The sequence below is a fragment of the Ceratotherium simum genome, chromosome 29 (assembly GCF_057802395.1).
Source record: "Ceratotherium simum simum isolate JZ-2026a chromosome 29, ASM5780239v1, whole genome shotgun sequence".
NCBI lineage: Eukaryota > Metazoa > Chordata > Mammalia > Perissodactyla > Rhinocerotidae > Ceratotherium > Ceratotherium simum.
This window is the reverse complement of record NC_141928.1, coordinates 10,993,853-11,011,099: the sequence shown is the minus strand read 5'-3', so window position 1 is coordinate 11,011,099 and position 17,247 is coordinate 10,993,853. Positions and strand designations below refer to the sequence as shown.

At 37.3% G+C, this 17,247-nt stretch overlaps 1 protein-coding gene across 1 annotated transcript in view; it reads right to left on the bottom strand.

The window, feature by feature from the left end:
* The window catches only part of PPP6C (protein phosphatase 6 catalytic subunit), a 33,502-nt gene that overhangs the window by 2,719 nt on the left and 13,536 nt on the right, over positions 1-17,247 (bottom strand). The window contains exons 2-6 of the mRNA XM_004423446.3: positions 11,001-11,096; positions 4,680-4,745; positions 3,526-3,667; positions 817-896; positions 430-639 (exon numbers count right to left, since the gene is read on the bottom strand). Of these exons, the coding sequence (XP_004423503.1) occupies positions 430-639; positions 817-896; positions 3,526-3,667; positions 4,680-4,745; positions 11,001-11,096 (594 nt within the window). The remainder of the gene's footprint in view (positions 1-429; positions 640-816; positions 897-3,525; positions 3,668-4,679; positions 4,746-11,000; positions 11,097-17,247) is intronic.

Here is a 17,247-nt window from a genome sequence, read left to right as displayed (position 1 = left end):
AATTGAAAATAGTTGAACCTCAAAAAGTTGCCTATTCACAATATATACATATATCAAATCACTACATTGTACACCTAAAACTAATACAATGTTATATGTCAATTGTATCCCAATTAAAAATATCCATATACCAAAAAAGTTGCTTCTCTTGCCCTTGCTATCTCATTAGTTAACTGCAATATTTGAAAGAAAAGAAACATTTGTTTTACACATATTACCAAGTGGATGCTGAAGGAGGTGCTTTCATTATGTGATCTCATTTAACCATTAAAGAAAGACATATACGATAAACTAGACAAGAGATTTGATATCCATAGCCACCAGAGTTCGCGCAAACTAGACTAGAAGTCTGTTATCCATAGCCAGCATAGTTCTTAACATTGGCCATTAGCAACCAGCAAACCACTTTTCCGAAAACGTTGGCTTTACCTCATTTGTGACCTTTGCGCCAAAAAGCCAACCTGCTCCTCGGGGACTGATTGCCCAAGTATCCACATCTTCAGGATCTGACCAAACCAGATCACAGAATGCTCCTTTATGAGGAATTTCCTGATTCCGTTCAATGGTTCGAATTTGATCCAGTGTTTTGATATCAGGAGATAAACCACCATGAACACACAAAATCTGCTCATCTATTAACTAGCAAAAAAAAAGGATAAGAAAGAGTTAAACGTATAATAATAAACTCAGTCATATCTAAATTCATCAATGAATGCTAATTATATTAATATAACTGAGATAGCAATTAGATAAAGATATGCAAAGTGTATTGGCAGGAAAATACTTGAGGTTTTAAAAAGATTTATATAAACTTACAGCTGCTACTGTGAGCATGTCAAAAACTTTGGTACAGTATCTCCAAGCATTAGCATTTCCATATTTGGTTTGGCATTCATCTATGAAAGAAACAGAACAGTTCTCATTAATGAAGTTCTGAATCTGTCGATAAAAATAAAGAATACATCAACACTAGGACAACAGAAATTCAGCTAAAACTAGGAGACCAAGTTATGACACATATTTAGCCCTGGTAGGTCCTACCATGTAGAGCCAGGAGACTAGGATTTAACTAGAAGAATGTGGTCCTGCTGTTCACTGTAGAAGTGGCCCTAAGAAGTAGCTGAAATTATTGGTCCAAATGCTATGATCATGAAGAGTTAAATAGTAATTTCACATACCCCAAAGCAAATGCTTTTGTCTACTATGTTATTAATACTGGGAAATTCTATTAAACAGAGTAATTTATTTAATGTATTTAGTAATTTATTTAATTCCTTATTCTAGCAGGATAATCAAACAAATTAGAGGACGCTTAATTACAGGAGCATGGGTAATTCCTATCTCAACATTTCTCAGAACTAGGTTGTCTCTTCTGAGATTTTCTGCAAATTGTGCAACTAAATACTTGAGCTCCAGTAAGTACACCTATAGTCACGAGTGACAAGAGACTGCCAATCAGGTTCTTACATATTTCCAGTTGAACACTCCCTCTGCTATCTACAATAGTCAACAGGGTACACTTATTAATACCTAATTAATAGGTATTAATTCTTCTTTCAATTAATACCATGGAAATTCTGCTCCTTGGCTTCTTCCTTAATTTTGAAAAAAACTGACTATTGCCCTAAGTACAGCTGAAAGTGATATAGGATAGAAGACAATGGGGTATGGTCAATCCTCATGATTTTCTAAATTACATCTCTATGTGAAAAGGATCCTTATTTAAACCTGCCATGAGAGAGTTCTAACACTGAGCTCAGTTTGCAGGCAGGAATCTTGTATTTTGCACCTTCACACATATGCAAAGCACCTTGGTTCATAAAAATTGCTCAGGATATGTTTATCTGTGTGAACTGAAGGCCCAATATAATTAATAGCTATATATGAACATTTTTACTACTTTAAAATCAATGTTAAGTTCCCTGATGACCAAAATTATCTCCCTTCTGAGGAGCTGGTGGGCTTCCTCTTATTAAACAAAATGATACATGAGCACAGCTTTGGGAACAGGAAAATTCAATACTAGATGTTGTGCTGTTGTAATTTTCTTCAGTTAAGGCATTTTGATTAAAATGTCTTCCTTCCTCTCCCTCTTTTATCCCTTTTGCTCTTCACTGACAAATGTTGGTCAAATTCTGCAGTGTAATTACCTGTATAATATCCATCTTAAGACAGTTGGAGCTAGTTGCTTTCACTGAGCTAACACTAAAATATGTATTATGCAAAATATTGATTATTTTATAAAACAAGCAAAAACTTTTATTTCAAATGGTATTTGGTATTTTGTGAATGAAAATCAGAAGTAACTTAGAGAAAGGAGACAAATGTTAGCCATCTAACTTCTCAATTATTAATAACAAAGTAATATAAACAATTATCAAAATCTCTCAATTTAATAATTAATAATGGCTGACAAATTGAAGAGTAAGAGAGTTTAGCTTATCTTTATAACGACAGATGATAATTCAAAATATAAAATCTAAAACTAAACAGTTATGACATTAATACTTTCAAATCTTTCAATATTTGCCTTAATTGTGCTCCATGAAAATTCATATTAATAATCTCAACAGTTCTGCTGTCTACTTCCTTCAAAGAGCTTCCCAACCTTATTTTTTAAAACTTTCAACCACATAAAAGTTTTATAGAAGCAGCCATTTTGCTTTTCATGGCTGAGTTCTGTTTCTGACCCCTGAGGTCCTGGCATTCTCTGCAGCAGGCACACAGATATGTACATATAACATGAAGAATATATATATGTATATTCATATATACGTATACATATGAATATACATATATATATGTAAGAGGATATTCATATATCTGTGGGATATCATATATACCAAGCAGATATATATATATATAAAACATCATATATATGCAAAAGGATATTCATTCAGCTATGTGTATAATAGCAACTTAAAAACAACCCAAACATCCAATGTTAAATGGACTGGTTAAATCAATTATAGTACATCCATAGAGTATAATACAATGCAGCTATAAAAATAATACCGATGAAGTAAAAAAGCTAGTCACAATATTAAGTAAAAAAAAGCAGGTACAATCCCACTTTAGTGTGGTGTGTGTGCACACACGTATGTATACAAACGCACACACACAAATACACACACATATATACATATATATAGAATAGGTTCTCAAACTTGAGGGTGCAGAACATTCACCTTCAACAGATTCTAGGGTCCCACCCCAAAAGGTCTGCAGTGGGCCCCAGCAACCTACATTTTTAACAAGCACCTCAGGTTATTCCAGTGAGGTAAACTGAGGACTACACTTTGAGGCACTGATCTAGAAAGATGTACACCAAAAAGTTAAGAATGGTTCTCTCTCCATGGTAAGATTTTCAATTGATTGGGGAAAGAGGGGGAGGTAAAGGGTGAGAAAATGGAAAAAGATTACCCGTATTTTCTAATTTTACTATAACACACATGTACGACTTGTGTGGCTTTTTCCCAAAGAGGAAAGGAAAATGTTCAGAATCAGAGAAACAGAAGATCTTACCATAAAATCCATAGACCTGTGTTATCTGTCTACTTTCATGATTTCCTCGCAAAAGTGTAATACGATCAGGCCATTTAGCCTTTAGTGCAAGAAGATAAGTGAAGGTTTCCAAACTATAGTAACCTCTGTCTACAAAATCACCCTGTAAAGCAAAAGTTTACAGTTACAAACAATACAATAGCAACAATGTATTTTTTAAATTATACCAAAGTGCAAACTCAGAGACACAGCCCAAAATAACAAAAATGAAGAGTTGCACATTGAATTATTTGGAAATTGGGTTATAACAAAAAATTCAAATGGAAGTAAATAAGCTGTTGGTACTAAATATCTGTGCTAGTCTTATGATTCAGGAGGCCTACAGGAACCTGCAGTGCAATGCTCTTGGGGTTTTCACTGCAAAACCACCTTTTTGTTTCAATTCTCTGTTACCTATATTAATAGATGCTTCTAAAAGGTCATGTGTGAATCAAAATTTTTTAAATGAATTTCAAAAACCATTTTAACTATATCAGAAGAACTGCCAATTTGGAGAAAATAGGTTTTTGTAAAAACAAACACCATAATTGTACAGTGTTCTAGGTTCAGCTTTGTATTTAACAACTGCATATGATAACAGACTATTTATACTTCCCATTAATGTTTTACTTGGGCCAATATTAGACCAATAGGAAAATAGCTAAAAGAATAGGCAAGTGACCCAGAGACTTGCAGAAGAAGCAAGGAACATGACAGAAGGATTCAGAAAAAAGTTCAACAGTAACATGACATTCCAAAAGGAAAGTAACTATCCACCTTAATAGCAAATGTGTATATATTCATCAATCACAGATTAATAACAGATGAAAATGAATGCCCAAGAAAAGTCTGATAAAATAACAGTATACTGAAGATTTATGCCTTAAACCTGTCTTCTGGGCTATTTTTCTGCACAACCATTACCAAGGGCTACAACCCAGTTCTATATATACAGCAGTTTACTAAAGCAAGTATTCTCAACTAGAGCACACAGCAAAATGTAGAAAAGTATAGAACCACCTCTTCATATATTAAGTGACTGTCACACGACAATGAAATTATTATGTAATTTACATGTAATGAGTTAGATCCTTTCCATACTAAGTAAGTACTTGATATCACTGGTGTTTACATACCATAAATATGTAGTTTGTGTCAGGAACCTGACCTCCAGTTCTGAATAGTTCACAGAGGTCATAAAACTATAAAAGAGAGACAATATACGCTGATTACAAAGTCCTGTGGAGTAAGACAATAAAACTGAAAGCAAAATGTGTAAAGAAGCAGTTAATTAAGAAGCCTTCAAATATTTACATTTATAAAAGGAAATAAAGTGTAAGCAAAACTGCCAAGCACACAGCATCCAAGTCTAAAAAAAGGCGCTAAAATAAAGCTCACAGTTACCATTAAAGTCACTCCTAGGTCATCCATGTTATAGGCCCAATTTCTTTCCTACATCTCCCCATCTATCACTTGAGAATCTGAAATCATCTAATTTTTCAGTTACCTAACTTGTCAATAGGCTAACCTAACCACCTCATCCCATATTCAGCATCTTTTTTTTATTTTTTTATTTTTTGTTGAGGAAGACCAGCCCTGAGCTAACATCTGATGCCAATCCTCCTCTTTTTGCTGAGGAAGACTGGCCCTAGGCTAACATACGTGCCCATCTTCTTCTACTTTATATGGGACGCCGCCACAGCATGGCTTAACAAGCGGTGCCTCGGTGCGCGCCAGGGATCTGAACCGGCGAACCCCAGGCCACCGCAGTGGAGCGTGCGCATTTAACCGCTTGCATCACGGGGTCAGCCCCTCAGCAGCTATTTTAATGAGATAAAAGACAAGGAAACAAGTGAACTAGGATTTCTTTCAAAGAATGAATTCACATGATACTTTATAGTGTCATGAAGAGCAGATCAACCCACTTCCTACACTCTACTGTTGGAGATGTGTACCCTACCCTTAGGCTCCACAGCTGTGGACTGTCTTCTTGATAATCAGTAAAAAAGAACTGTATATTTCATCATATTCTATTTGAATGAAAATTGGTAATTGACAAATTGTGCATTTGGTAACTTCAGTCAACCAGATTATCCTAAAGAAAACAGTTTTTCTGAAAAGGGATTTTGGATGAAAGGAATTGACCATAATACTATATAGATACTTTTTTATTGCTCATACTTGGTGTATGTGTAAATATATATAAAATATATATATAAATAAATGACATATGATACATATACACACATCATATATACATGTGTGGGGTAGGAAGTAGCAAGTATACTCCTTTCAAAGGAAGAGACTCCAGTAGAAATGGACAGCAAATATTTTAAACAAATACTAGTCTACCATTCAATTGAGACTGAACATTTGTTTCAATTATTTACTTGCTAATTTTAAGAAGATAGGAAAATTTTATTTTAAACTTTCTAAAGTTTTTTTTTAATCTAAGCAAGTAACAAGTCTTCAGACTTAGGAAACATTGTTATGAAGGGTAGTGCTTTATTTCTTTTAGTAGTTAACACTTCAATTTCAGTTTTGCTCACTATGACTAAGATTCCTATACTGTTTTAAGTGTCAGAAATTTAAGTAGTAATTTTACTTTCAACTGTAAAAGATAAATGTGTGGGAAATTATTAGTTGTAATTGGTACAGTATTAAAAAAGAACATGCACCATTATCTCTAAAAATTATTAAAATATTCCCTCCTTTTGTAACACACATCTGTGTGAAGCTGGATTGTCTTCATATACTTGAATCAGCATATCCCAACAGACTGAATGCAGAGGCAGGTTATGAGAATCCAGCCATGTTCTATTTAGCCAGACATTAAAGAAATTTGCGAAAATGTAAAACAATGCCACTCTTCTCATTAAATTTGTTTTGTTTTGTTTTGGAAAACACAGTTTATTTTTCGTTAAAAATATATGTATGTTGGGGCTGGCCCCAAGGCGTAGAGGTTAAGTTCAGCACGCTCTGCTTCGGCAGCCCAGGTTTGGTTCCCAGGCTCAGACCTACACCACTCGTCAGCGGCCATGCTGTGGCAGCAACCCACATACAAAATAGAGGAAGACTGGCACAGATGTCAGCTCAGGGCTAATCTTTCTCAAGCCAAAAAAAAAAAAGAGGAAGATTGGCAACAGATGTTAGCTCAGGGTGAATGTTCCTCAGCAAAAAATAAATATATATGTATGTTACTATTTAATGAGTTATTATTTATTTTTAAAATGAATTTAAACATTTAAAAAATGATCAGTTTTAATTTCTAATATGGTAAATACTGACTGATACAACCCATACAGACAAAAACTTTGGGGGGACTTCCAATTTTTAAGACTATGAACAGGTCCTGAAATCAAAAAGTTTAAAAACCACTGAGCTAGCCAACTGTTTCCTTGCCTCTAATGATGGAATAAAATCCACTTCTCAGGATTGGTTTTCTTTTAAAATGAGAACATTTACAGAGTGTCTGTGATATGAAAAACATACAATAGATGGCAGAAATTATTTGTGAAATGATGAGGCAGGCTTCCAGTAAAGTAGGACAAGGTTAATTTTCTGGACATGTTCTCAGTAAATGTTTATTATATTAAAGACTCTGGAGAAAACTACCAATATGGAGTATGAATTATGTGTCCCTGAAGCATAATATTTGATCATCTACTAAATGTATAATGGGTAAATGGAAACTTATAAAGCTTTTGTTCAAGAACATATTTCTATAAACAGCAGTAGAGAAGTTTAAGGATGCTCACTCTTCCACCACACTTTTATAAAAGCAACGGTTTCATAAAACTTTTTAATGTTCCCTTCCTAACTTTGTGTGTATACATACCCAGTTTTACATAGTAAAACTGTGTAGTTATATTATAGGTACAGTTTTGTGTTCTATTCTTTCCCCTAATCATTTTTCCATTTTGCTACACAGTTTCCATCATAATCATTATTCATGACTGCATAAGGTCCAGGTCGTTGAGTTGATAGATATAGTTTATTAAAATATTCCCTTATGCTAGTCATGAAGGTTGTTTCTTTTGTTATTATAAATGATGTTGTAACACATTTTCTATATATTTATACGGCATTTGATTTTTTTTTTTTTTTTGCCTTTACGACATAGTCAAAGAAGTGAAATTACTAAGCCAGAATAACACACATAAATATATGTGTGTATATATACACTGACAGCATGTGTATCCATATAGATACAGTCCTGCGCTGCTTAACGACGGAATACATTCTGAGAAATGTGCCATTAGGCGATTCTGTAGCTGTGTGAACATCATAGAGTATACTTACACAAACCTAGATGGGATAGCCTACTACACACCTAGGCTATTTGCTACTACTAACTGCACATCAAAATTCGACAACGGGTCTTATCATACTCTGATAGATTGGTCTAACACATCGAGTGGATAACAGACTGGTCATTTGGAAAATGAAAATGACATTTCATTATACCTCATCAAAAAACTATATTCATTAATATCACCACTCATCTCATCAAAAAAGTCTTTAAGTATCAGAAACTGTTAGCCTCGTGGTAGCACTCTTGATTTTTCTAAAATTCCAATTTTTTATTTGAAAACTCAAATTTTGTCACTGGCAACAAATACTGTCATCATTTTCCTTGAAGTGACTGGCTCACTTCCCTCACTTTTGCAAAAATGGTTGCCAAATACCCACAGTTTGTCATTCATTCTCTCAAGTAAAAAGAGTGTTCCACAAAAAAAGAGGCTACTTCAGCTCATGCTGCAAAGAACCGCACAAGTACTCTTCCTCGAGCAAACCACCTTTCTTTTGGTATGTAGCAGGTGTGCTTTATGCATACGTCCTACGTCATCACATGGACTATCCCAAAGATGTATCTACTCAAGAGCTGAGAGTGCCGATCAATATTACTGCTTCATCAAGGACATTCTTAAGTGGATCCTGGCATTTTATTTTACTGTGCATGCCTGCTGGTGAAGAATACAATGACAACCAGCACAGTCTGGTGCCACTCCCTTGATTCGTGCTGAGGCACAAGCAGATTTACCCTAATTGATTTTGTACCACCCTAAAGACCCTCAAGGGTCCACAGGCCATACTTCAAGAACTTGTGAGCTAGCTGAAGGGGCTTCTTAAACAGCTAGGATGTAGCCAAGCCAGGACTTAACCCAAGTTCTGTCTGACACTGAAGTCTACAATCTCCTCACTAGATTACACTACCTCAATGCTTCTCAGCACTATATGTTTGCCAACATGTTTATTTATACTTAATCCAATCCTGCAATTTTAGAACTGGCTCAAGGGGAAGACAACTGTACAAGTCCCAAAGGATACATCTTACATTTGATTTAATCAGTCGGCAGACGTTTAGAAGCTCCTCAAGTTCCATGCTTTTGATTAGCAATTGTTTTAAAGGGTCAAGTACAGAAGAAACAATGTTCAGTTTGGTAGCATTCTTTTTTTTTTTTAAAGATTTTATTTATTTAATTTTTTCCCCCCAAAGCCCCAGTAGATAGTTGTATGTCATAGCTGCACATCCTTCTAGTTGCTGTATGTGGGACTCGGCCTCAGGATGGACGGAGAAGTGGTGCCTCGATGCGCACCCGGGATCCGAACCCGGGCCACCAGCATCGCAGCGCGCGCACTTAACCACCAAGCCACAGGGCCGGCCCAGCATTCTTTTTTTTAATAATTTTATTTATTTATTTATTTTTCCCCCAAAGCCCCAGTAGATAGTTGTATGTCATAGCTGCACATCCTTCTAGTTGCTGTATGTGGGACGCAGTCTCAGCATGGCCAGAGAAGGGGTGCGTCGGTGCGTGCCCGGGATCCGAACCCGGGCCACCAGCAGCGGAGCGCGCGCACTTAACCGCTAAGCCATGGGGCCAGCCCATTGGTAGCATTCTTAAAACAACATGGGCTACCAGGCACCCAAGTGAATTCAAATGTGACCTCTGTCCCTTGGTAGCCATGCAAGTTTGGGCTAATTCTTCAATCTTTCAGGCTTAGTTTCCTTCTCTACAAAATGATCCAATCTCACAGGACTCTTGAAAAAATCTGACACAGAATACATGAAAAAGCACTTTGTTAACCTCAAAAGACAAGATAAATGTTAGCAAGAATTGTACATTTGACTGAAGGTATACATAATATAGAAGTACAATTTTATGATTTTAATTTTAGTAGTTTCAAGCTGTCTCTAACTTCCTAACTTTTGATCATGGCCATAATTCATATAATGAAAAGTCCTTGATAATGCAGGTAACCCCTCAATTTTATTCTTATAACCAGGGGAAAACATTACTTGGTTTATTCCAGCTTTTAGGAATGTGTTAAGACACTACTGATATTAATACCCTTTATGTTAGCAAAATACAAATGTTTATTATACTTTTTGAGAGAAGTTACATGGAAATTTTAAGAAATTCACTCCTAAAGTCTACTCTAGAGAACTAGGATGTCAACAGATCAAAGAAGATATAATGGGGCCTCTATTTAGAAGCTGATAATATACAGACGTCAGATTTATTATAACCTCAACCATCCAGAGGACAGATTGAGAAACCAAAAAGAAAAGAGCCTTCTAAGTAGTGAAAATAGGAGTTTACTCATGGAGCAACCCCCAATCACAACCAATTTACACACATTTTTGCTCCTTTAGGCAGTCATATTTAAGGCAGGGAAATTGCACAGAAGACAGTAAGTCCTCTTGGCATTCATAAATACTATATTATCCACAATGTAATATATGTCTTATAGCTGTAACTCCACTGAATGCATACAGCAGGCTATGAGTGTTCTGTTCAGCTTTCATTTCCCTGTTAAAAAAACTCTACAAATACACAGAAGGTTTCCAACTAAGCTAAACACTCATAGTAAGCATCTAAAGATGAGGTGTGCCCCTCCTGTCACTGCTCTGAAATTCTTAAAAACAAACCAACAAAAACCTAGCAGATGAAAAAATGAACTAAACCTTTCTCATCCCATTATAGCAGTGACTTGCTGTGAAATCATGCACCAATGACTTTATCTTTCTGAACTTTTGCTAACTTTTGTTCTCCTTCTTGCTAAGGAAATGATAAATTTTCAACAAAATATGACAAGAGTGAATAGCATAGAAATGAATAGAATGAATAAAAAATTAGTGTCTAAAACCAAAGCACCTCCTACTAATCATAATAACTAATAGCAGTCCATGTTGTGTTTTATATCTCCCCCCTTCCACAGAGCAATAATGCTGCATTCTATTCACTTTATAATTACAACAAACTTCATGAATAATTTGACCACTACTTTTCTTCACTGTAACAGTAACCAGGAATCATTACTGTCACGCAGACTGAGGCAACCTAGCCAACCATCAGCTGGGTTTTTTTTTTTTAATATTTTGCAGCACAAGTGGAAATACACATGTACTGTAGATAGTAAAAAAAACTAAAAATCTGCTCATGAAATTTTACCTGTCCGTGTATGTCTCCACACACTGTTACTGGTGTCGATACTGGCTGGACATTTGACTCTTCCAAGAGGAGGTCACAAACATAGTCACATAGCCGCTGTAAAAACAGAAAATAAAATGCAACCTTTCACTACAATATTAAAACTAAGGATCAAACGCAAAAAAGACAACAACTAATACACAGATTGTTTGATAGGAAGGGAAACTACCCTTTGACGATTCTGGAATTAGATTTCTGCCAGCTTTCACTTTCATCTCATAATGCCTAAGAAAAATACAATGACTATTCCAAAATGCAAACTTCCTGGCTACACAAACATTAGGTTCTAGAAGACAGATAGCTTTACAAAGAACTATAAAATGATGCTTTTCACCAAAAAATGCAAGAGTAAATAATTTTGACAGGAAAAGTTTTTATCTACTAATTTTTAAAGTAAATTGCAAACCATGCACTTACTATATGACCCAGCAACTGTACCCTTGGCAATGAAAATTTATGTTCACATAAAAATCTGTACAGAAATGCTCACAGAAGCTTAATTCATCATAGCCCAAAAGTGGAAATAAATCAGATGTCCTTCAACAAGTGAATAGCTAAACAAATTGTGGTACATCCATACCATGAAATATCATTCAGCAATAAAAAGAAACAAACTATTGACACACAAAAACCTGGCTGAATCTTAATGGATTTATGCCGATTGAAGAAAAAACCTATCCCCTGCATACTATATGATTCCATTTATATAACATTTCTGAAATGACAAATTTATAGACATGGAGACCAGATGAGCGGTTGCCAGGGGTCCAGGAGTCAGAGGCACCAGAAGGGAAGTGGGTATGGTTATAAACACGAGGATTCCTTGTGGTGATGGAAACGTCTATGTCTTGAATGTGGTGTTGGATCCATGAGACTACAGATGTAATAAAATTGCATAGAACTAAATACACACACACACAAACACACACAAATAAGTACAAGTAAAACTGGAGAAATCTGAACACGGTAGAATCTGTGGATAGTATTGATGTCAATATGCTGTTGTGGTATTTGTAATACAGTTCTACAAGATGTTACTGGGAAAACTGGGTGAAGAGTACATGGGGATCCTCTTGGTATTATTTCTTACAACTGCATATAAATCCTCAATTATCTCAAAATGAAAAAGTTAACCAAAATTAATTAATTAATTATAAAATGCAAATCTAAAATTGAGGATTACTCTAATTTTTAAAATAACTTTATTTGTCTATTTATTTTCGGTGAGGAAGATCAGCCCTGAGCTAACATCTATTGCCAATCCTCCTCATTTTTTTCCCCCAAAGCCCCAGTAGATAGTTGTAGGTCATAGTTGCACATCCTTCTAGTTGCTGTATGTGGGACGCGGCCTCAGCATGGCCGGAGAAGCGGTGCGTCCGTGCGCGCCGGGGATCCGAACCCGGGCCGCCTGTAGCGGAGCTTGCACACTTAACTGCTAAGCCACGGGGCCGGCCCCTAAAAATAACTTTAAATGTTTGCATTTTTAAAATATTTGTCCTCTCAGAGCACTCAAACCAAAAGATTTCATAGAAGGAAAATGATTCTCACAACAGCACTCTGCAAAAGGAAATGTATAGTCCTGATATGTATAGAGAACTGGAGGAGAATCTTCCTCCCATCTGAGACCAGCTTATACTACAGCCAGAGGCCCTACCGGGTTTTATGATAGGTCTGCCAAGAAAGGAGAAATTAAACTACACAAGCAGAATGAAATGATTTTAAACTTTAATTAAGGAATCTAAATGCTACAATTCACTTCAACACATGAGAGACATGCGTTAACAGTTGTAGCTACAACACTTTACACAGAGGGAAGCAGAGGAGGGAACTCACAACGGTGGGGGGCCGAGGGGGGAGTAGGAGGAAAAAGGGCGCTCAAAAGAAAATGAGGGGAAATAGACATGTTTAGAAAATTTCAAAATAAAATGGCTTGTTATTATTCCTAGACTAAGTTTCTGACCTTCAAATAGCACCTCAAAGGCAAGATCTTCCTTTTCGCCTACAGGCCTTCTGGCCCTGAGTCCCTCAACAGCTAGCTTCTCCTTGTGCTGAATTTCCCAAAACCCTTAGATGCTTCAACAAACAATCCTTAGGCTTGCCATATAATCCATCCATTATTCATAACAGGAACAGCTACAGGTGAGTGAAAACAATGTTTCTGAGCTCAGAGCCTTAACTTTATAATGAAAGATGCTAAAGTTCCTTCAGTTATAAAATTCTGGTTTGCATTAAAAACCACCTAGGCCAAATCTCTCACTTGACTCAGACGATCAGACTGAGACCCACAAGCATTCAGGTCACAAAGCTACTTAATCTTAGTGACAGATCTGGAATCCAGGTTTTCTACCTCTTTCCACTATACTATCTTGAATATTTAGTTGTTCAATGCAACAAATATTTATTGCGAGTCTAATACGGTACCAGGTATTGTTCTAGACACAAAGTAAATAAACGGTAATGACCAAACAGACTAAATGCCCTGCTCTCAAGGGGCTTACTCGCTAACGGCGAGAGAGACAGACAATAAAAAAATAAGTAATATATATATATACTAATTTTTCAGATAGTGATGAGAGGTATGGAGAAAAATGAAGCACTGGAACACGGATAAAGAGTGGTAGAGGTAGGGGGTAGGTACTGATATTTTATTTTTTATTTATTTATTTATTTTTTAAAGATTTTATTTATTTATTTTTCCCCCAAAGCCCCAGTACATAGTTGTCTGTCATAGCTGCACATCCTTCTAGTTGCTGTATGTGGGACGCGGCCTCAGCATGGCTGGAGGAGTGGTGCCTCGGTGCGCACCCGGGATCCGAACCCGGGCCGCCGGCAGCGGAGCACACGCACTTAACCGCTAAGCCACGGGGCCGGCCCAGGTACTGATATTTTAAATAGGGTGAGCACAGAAGCCTCACTGAAAAAGTGACTTTTGAGCAAAAATCTAAAAGAGTTAAGGTTAGGGCCGGCCCCGTGGCTTAGCGGTTAGGTGCTCGCGCTCCGCTGCTGGCGGCCCGGGTTCGGATCCCGGGCGAGCACCGACGCACCGCCTCTCTGGCCATGCTGAGGCCGCGTCCCACATACAGCAACTAGAATGGATGTGCAGCTACGACATACAGCTGTCTACTGGGGCTTTGGGGGAAAAATAAATAAATAAAAAAAAATCTTTAAAAGAGTTAAGGTTATGAGGGAACAGCATGGCAGGCAGAGAGAACAGTAAGTACAAAATGCCCAGAGGTGGAAGCATGCTTGCTGTTTGAGAAACACCATCGAGGCTGGTGTGGTTGGAGTAGACTGAATGAGGAGAAAAACAGGAGAGCACCACCGAATTTTTTTAGGTGCTTGGGGGTGAATGCAAGGACTTAGGCTTTTAATGGGAAGCCATTAGAAGGTCCTGAGCAGAGGAGTGCTACAATCTTACCTCTGTCGTGCTGAAAATGGACAATAGGGAAGTCAGGGGCAGGGAAGAGGCAAAGGCAGAAGTAGGGAGACCAGTTAGGAGGCTTCTACAATAATCTAGGTAGAAGTTAACACCGGTTTGGACCAGGGTCATAAAAGTAGTGGTCACAAGTGAACAGATTCCAGATCTTTTCTGAATGTAGCATCCACTAGATTTGGGAACAAGTGGAGACAGAGTATTAAAAGAAAGAAATCAAGGATGACTCAAGATTTTTGGCTTAAGTAACTGCAAGCATGGAAATAGTCATTTCTGAGATAGTTAAGACTCCAAGGAAAGATTTTTTCTATTGTAGTTTTGGGGGTTTTTTTTTTTTTCCTTTTAAATAGACTTAATTTTTTAGAGCAGTTTTAGGTTAACAGTAAAACTGAGCAGAAAGTATAGAGAGTTCCCATATATCCGCTGCTCACAAACACACACAGCCTCCTCCATGACCAACATCCCACACCAGAGTGGTACATTTGTTACAACTGATGAACCTAAGTTGACACATCATTATTACCCAGAATCCATAGTTTACATTAGGGTTCACTCTTGGTGTACATTCTATGGGTTCTGACAAATGTATCATTATACATTACCTGTAGTATCATATGGAATAGTTTCACTGCCCTAAAAATACTCCATGCTAAGTCTATTCATCCCTCCCTCCCCCCAATTCCTGGAAACCAATGCTCTTTTTACTGTCGCCACAGATTTGCCTTTTCCAAAATGTCACATAGTTGGAATCATACAAATATAGTCTTTTCAGGTTGGCTTCTTTCACTTAGTAATATGCATTTAAAGTTCCTTCATGGAGCCGGCCCCATGGCCTAGCGGTTAAGTGCGTGCGCTCCGATGCTGGCAGCCCGGGTTCGGATCCCGGGTGTGCATCCACGGGCCACTTCTCTAGCCATGCTGAGGCCGCATCCCACATACAGCAACTAGGACGTGCAGCTATGACATACAACTATCTACTGGGGCTTTGGGGGGAAAATAAATAAATAAATAAAATTAAAGTTCCTTCATGTCTTTTCACAGCTTGATAGTTCATTTTTTTTTAGCACTGAATAATATTCCACTGTCCCAATGTACCAATTTATTTATCCATTCACCTACTGAAGGTCATCTTGGTTGCTTCCAAATTTGGCAATTATGCATAATGCTGCCATAAACATCTGTGTACATGTTTTGGGTGGACATATGTTCCCAATTCAGTTGGGTAAATACCAAGGAACATGACTGCTAGATCGTACAGTAACAGTAGGTTTAGTTTGGTATGAAACTGCCATTAGTTTGGTAAGAAACGGCCTTCCAAAGTGGCTGTACTATTTTGCAATTCTATCAGCAATGAATGAGAGTTCCTGTTGCTCTACAACTTTGCCAACATTTGGTGTTGTCAGTGTTCTGGATTCTGGCCATTCTAACAGGCGTGAAGTAGTATCATATTATTATTTTAATTTGCATTTTCCTAATGACATATGATATGGAGTACCTTTCCATATGCTTGTCAACTGTAGATCTTCTTTGGTGAGGTGTCTGTTCAGCTCTTCAGTGCTTTTTTTTTTTTTTTTGGTGAGGAAGACTGGCCGAGCTAACATCTGTTGCCAATCTTCCTCTTTTTGCTTGAGGAAGATTGTCCCTGAGCGAACATCTGTGCCCGTCTTCCTTTATTTTGTATGTGGGATGCTGCCACAGCATGGCTTGATGAGCGGTGTATAGGTCCACACCCAGGATCCAAACCTGCGAATCCTGGGCTGCCAAAGCAGAGCGCACGAACTTTACCACTATGCCACCAGGCTGGCCCCTAGCCCATTTTTTAACGGGTTTCTTTGTTTTCTTACTGTTGAGTTTTAAGAGTTCTTTGTATAGTTTGGATAAAAGTCCTTCATCAGATATGTCTTTTGCAAACATTTTCTCCCAGTCTGTGGTTTGTCTTCTCATTCTCTTGACAGTGTCTTTTGCAAAGCAAAAGATTTTAATGAAGTCCAGCTTATCAATTATTTTTTTTAACAAGATTGTTTTGATTTGTTTGGGTTTGGTTTGGGAGATGGGGAACCAGGAATTTGATTTTTTAACAACTTCATTGAGTTATAATTCACATACCATAAAATTCACCGCTTTAAAGTGTAAAATTTGGGCCGGCCCTGTGGCTTGGTGGTTAAGTGCGCGCGCTGCAATGCTGGCGGCCCGGGTTTGGATCCCGGGTGCGCATCGAGGCACCACTTCTCCGTCCATCCTGAGGCCGAGTCCCACATACAGCAACTAGAAGGATGTGCAGCTATGACATGCAACTATCTGCTGGGGCTTTGGGGGGAAAAAATAAAATAAATAAAATCTTTAAAGTGTAAAATTTAAGGGTTTTCAGTATATTCTGTGTTGGGCAACCACCACCATAATCAATTTAAGAACATTTTCATCACCCCAAAAAGAAATTCTGTACCCGTTAGCAGTCACTCTCCATTTTCCACAACCCTTCCCCACAGCCCTAGGCAATCACGAATCTACTTTCTGTCTCTATGGATTTGTCCATTCTGGACATCTGATAAGTGGCCTTTTGTGACTGGCTTCTTTCACTTAACATAATGCTTTTAAGGTTCATTCACATTGTAACATGAGTTATTACTTTGTTCTTTTTTATAGATGAATAATATTCCATTGTATGTATTTACCACATTTTGCTTACCCATTCATCAGTTGTTGGAACTTGGGTTGTTTCCAACAACAAAAGAAAGAACTTTTTTTTTTTTTGAGGGAGATTGGCCCTTTGCTAAC